This window comes from Austrofundulus limnaeus, unplaced genomic scaffold (genome assembly GCF_001266775.1).
Source record: "Austrofundulus limnaeus strain Quisiro unplaced genomic scaffold, Austrofundulus_limnaeus-1.0 Scaffold2094, whole genome shotgun sequence".
NCBI lineage: Eukaryota > Metazoa > Chordata > Actinopteri > Cyprinodontiformes > Rivulidae > Austrofundulus > Austrofundulus limnaeus.
In genome coordinates, this window is record NW_013954496.1 from 13,304 (window position 1) to 18,132 (window position 4,829).

A 4,829-nucleotide genomic window follows, 5' to 3' on the forward strand; every position below is an offset into this window, starting at 1 on the left:
TATCTGAGTTTACCACACAGATCCTAAATGTTCAACTTACTTAGCCTTTTCATGCACCTAAGAATCAACTTATTCAGAAAAAATCTGTTAACAAAATAAAAAATTGTAGGTACTACTCCAAAGGGACCCATTTTTGACCACACGCATACTCATTGTTCAGAATTTCCAGGATGTCAAACGTACATGTAGATTCACTATGTCAGACTAAAATGTAATAAATCTGGTGTTAAATGATAGATATTGACGTGGTCTCTCATTTAGATGTGCTTTTGTTGACTATTTGTGCAACAGACCATGTTACCAGCCAGGAGTTAAAAGTAACACATTAGACAATTGGTGAACATTTAGAAACAAGTGTTTGTTAAAACTGAAAGGCTTTCACAGTGCTTTTCTTTGATTAGCTTGAACTTCAACCAATTCTAAAGAAGAATTATTGTAAAATCTGAGAAAATAATGAATCAATTTAATACAGCTTTATGTCTAATAGTATACCATACTGAGCACAAGTAAACTTCACACACAGAAAAGTGCATCRTCTATGTCTCAAAACCTACCAAATGCTTCTTGGTAAGTGTCATTGTTCTGAARGAGCTTCATGCCTTTCACTTTCCCTTTTCCCTTAAAGGCACTTGTACTGTCACATTCTGTGTAGGCATATAGACCTAGCAGAGCAGAACACATTTTTGGTGAGAAGGGTTGAGTTAGCCCTGTAACATGTATGCAGCAATTTAATTTTCCTTAGTTGAAGCCATATACCGTTACTGACATTTGTTCTGCCCACCTTGRKCCATTAATTTTTTWAAATTATCCTTATTTGATAGGAACAATTTCCAGTCTTTTGGTCGCTTTAARCAATAAAAGCATGAAGATCTTTCAAAACAGTGAGGCTTACTAAGAGGCATTTGGCAAGTTTGGAGACAAATGGGAAGGAGATGATTCACTCTTCTGTGAGTGATAAGTTCAAGTCTTATTGTGTTACTTTTAACACCTGGCTGGTAACATGATCCGTTGCATAAATAATCAACAAAATCATATCTAAATGAGAGACCACGTCAATGTTTATCATTTAACACCAGATTAATGACATTTTATTCTGCCATAGTGAATCTACATGCAAGTTTGACATCCTGGAAATTCTGAACTGTGCACACAATAAGTAGGGAGTGTGGTCAAAAAGTGGTCCTTTGGAGTAGTACCTACAACTTTAATTTTGTTAACAGACTTTTTTCTGAATATATAGATCCTATGGTGCATGAAAAGGCTAAGAAAGTTAGAAATTTAGGATCTGTGTGGTAAACTCAAAGAAAATATGAAAATTTTCATCTTCTGTTGGTGTTGTGACATTTTGACCCTCTGACATATTTGCAAATTTTTTAATGAAATGTAATTTAAAGCAAAGACCTAATTGATATGAATCTGCTGATACCTTGTTTGTAAAATTTGTTTGGTTTATAGCAAAGTTATTGGCAGTTAAGGTCCATGTACCCCTAACTTTGATGRTCAGAATRGAAAAGGTGTGTGGCCAAAGCTGTCTCTGGGGGGCAGTGARACCCAACTTTTTTTCTGTTAACATGCTTTTTTTGAAAGAGTGGACCCTAGGGTACAYGAAAACACCTGAGACGTTCGGTAGTGGGGTGTGCATGGTGACCCACCCTAACACGCAAACTAATAAGATAAATATTTTCATATTTTTTGGGGTAGTGACATTYCAACCCCCTGATGGCATCATCGAGCGCATATTTGTTTAATGAAATGTAGTTTAAATTAAAGAGCTAATCAATATGAATCAGCTGATACCTTGTTTATAAAATTTGTTTTTTTATAGCAAAGTTATTGGCAGTTACGTTTCCTGAATATATTTAACTTTGGGCGTTTACGCACTGCAGGGCCGGCCCCGGCCCGGCCTGACTTCTAACCCGGGTTCAGCGGTTGTGCATAAGCATAGTAGGGCCGGATCCGGCCCAGTTTGACGAGTTATTTGTTTTGCTCTGACGAGTCAAAACGAGTCTGGCAAGTCATTAAAAAGCATATAGATCTCTGAAAAAGCAACTGCTTTCATAACGGTAGCATGTAACAAGCTAATATTGCTAGCTTACTCGTCGATGCCGTCTGCGTCTCGCTATAGCCGCTTTCTGTTGCTGTTGTATGGCCAAGTACAGCCTTCGGAAACTCTCCGTTCTTCTGCAAATCACCATTCGTCGTCTAACTCGACGTTTAAGGACCGTTACGCGCGCTTTTCCGGTAAACAGTTCCCACCCACTTCGAGGTGGCTCTGATGACAGTGCACCGTAGCCCACGGACTAAAAAGATTTTGCCTATAATTTTCTATAGAAAAAACTTTTGTTGAACCTTCTAAAYATGGTAACTGGTAGCTCCATACTTTGAATAATAAAGTTTTAAGTAAAAATGTCAGTCAATTAAAAAACAAATGAAYAGCTGGAAATAGAGTTCAACCAACCAATGGTCAACATAATATTTACTTGCTATTAAGCAGACGGAAAGTAGACTGCATTTTCTTAAGGAAAGCATTTGAAAGTTGGTTTAAAAACATGTAAATTACTATGACAAATGTCTGATTATTTCTGCAGTGTCCACTCCAGAAAATGTCACCTATAAAAGATGTAGTGGATGTCCTGTCCAAAGTGAAGGCCATGGCTCTGGCTGACAGGGCCATGTTTGAGAAAGGCATGAAGGCCTTTGTCTCATATGTTCAGGCCTACGCCAAACACGAGTGCAGCCTCATCTTCAGAGTCAAAGGTGAAGCTAAAAAAAAAAACAATGCATGGCATTTTGAGGATTAATGTAAGATTATATTCAAATATTCTTTTTGTCTAGATCTTGACTTTGCCTCTCTGGCCCGTGGTTTTGCAATGATACGCCTGCCAAAGATGCCGGAGCTGCGGGGTAAATCGCTTCCTGACTTCACAGAAACAGAGGTGGACACAGACAGCATCCGCTACAAGGACAAGAACAGGGAAAAGCAGAGAAAGAAGATGCTGATTGAGCTGAAAGAAAAAGGCTCGGCAAACCTTCCTAAAAAGAGATTCATAAAGAATAAGGCCTGGTCCAAACAGAAGAGCAAGAAGGAGCGCCGGAAAAAACTGGCAGCCAAGAGGAAACACAATGAGGTATTTTCATACAGGCATGAAACACAAGTAGGTATGGGTCAGATACTGAAACTAAACAACTAACATATTTCTGTTATATCGTTCTTAATTTTAAATGCCTAAAAAAAAAGGAAATGAGATGGATGATATTTTTACACTCCCTCTTCYTGGGCTGCTACCTTATTGTGGTGGAGAGGTTTGACTGTCCCAGCTATGTTGTCCAGGGCTTTATGGCCTTGATAGCATCACCCAAGGCAAACAGGTTCTAGGTGAGGGATCAGACAAAGTGCAGCCCACTTAAGACCCCTTATGATGAGTGCCTCAAAAGGACCAAGTGTTCCCGCACCCGGATGTGGGTCACTTTGGAGGTGGGGCACGTTGGCAAGCGCTTGGTGGCCGGGCTTTCGCCCATGGAACCTGGTTGGGCACAGCTCGAAGAGGAGACTTGGTTCCCCCTTACCATGGGCTCACCACCTGTGAGAGGGGCCAAAGGGGTTGGGTGCATTGTGTGTTGGGCAGTGGTCTTAGGCGAGGACCTTGGCGGTCTGATCCTGAGCTACAGAAGCTGGCTCTAGGGATATAGAATGTAGGGGTGGGAATCTTTTACTGTCACGATTCGATTTGATTCCAATTTTGGGGGCCACGATTCGATTCAAAATCGATTTTCGATTCAAAACGATTTGATTTATAAAAAAATCTGCTTCAGTCTATAGAATCTGCATGATCTACTCCAGTCTGCTTTGCAAGACAGAGTGACAAATACAGACAATAAAGTGTCTTTTTCACGTTTAAGGTTTGAACATATCAGCTTAAATGTAACTTTTTCAACCATTGCATAAAGGCAATATAACATATTACTTAAGTAACAAAAATAAAAGTGAACCATTGTTAGAAAAATAATGCAATTAAAACATTCTGCCTTTTAAATTTTAAGGAAAGTGTCTTTTAAAAAATCATGCCTGGACCAGAGCTATAAAATAAGTTGGAACTAAATTGCTTTGTAAATAAAGTGAACAATGTGCACTTTTCTTTCCACAGGAAAGTAGCAGTACCAAAAGTACAACATGGAACACTACTTTTGCACAAATGAAAAACTAATAATTATTTTCAGTAGCTTTAAGAAAAAGTGAAAATTAAACTTTTTTTAACTGAAAAATAGCACCAGTAAAGTAGCTCCCTCTACATTTACCAAATTTCCCTCTGGGATCAATACAGTATTTTTGAATTGAATTGAATTGAATTTTTCATGAACATGTCTCCTGCAACATAAGAACTTTCTTCGTAAAGCTGTGGCACAGCTGTTTCAGTGAAAAACTTACGGGATGGTTATAGCATACCTCGCTGTTTGCAACATGTATATAAGCCCCTCCTCTTTCTCCACCACTCTGTAAGGCCATAAGTCTTTGTCGATGAAGCAGGCGATAGACCTGGTTATTTTATTTTATTTTTTTGCCCRCTCCGAACTGGTGGACAGTTTAGTGAAAGACTGCAGTGTGCGTTGGTCTGCTGCTGGTGGCTGACTMTGCTCCGAATCCTTTAACTCCRAATGATGCCTGGTTATGTGAGCTCGCGCATTTGTTGTGGTCCCTAAGTATTTGATCTTCATTTTGCAAACCTTGCACACTATAAAGTTCACGTCAAGCTCAGTCTTCCCCAGCATTCGGTAAAAACCAAAATGTATCCATATTTTTGCCTTCAATGAAGACGGGACCTGTTGAATCT

General features: G+C 39.2%; 1 protein-coding gene across 1 annotated transcript in view; it reads left to right on the forward strand.

The window, feature by feature from the left end:
- Positions 1-4,829, forward strand: part of ddx55 (DEAD (Asp-Glu-Ala-Asp) box polypeptide 55) — a gene marked incomplete at its 5' end in the record, with an annotated part of 22,428 nt that overhangs the window by 11,016 nt on the left and 6,583 nt on the right. Inside the window, 2 exon segments of the mRNA XM_014034393.1 lie at positions 2,589-2,757; positions 2,836-3,128. Coding sequence (XP_013889847.1) covers positions 2,589-2,757; positions 2,836-3,128 — 462 coding nt within the window.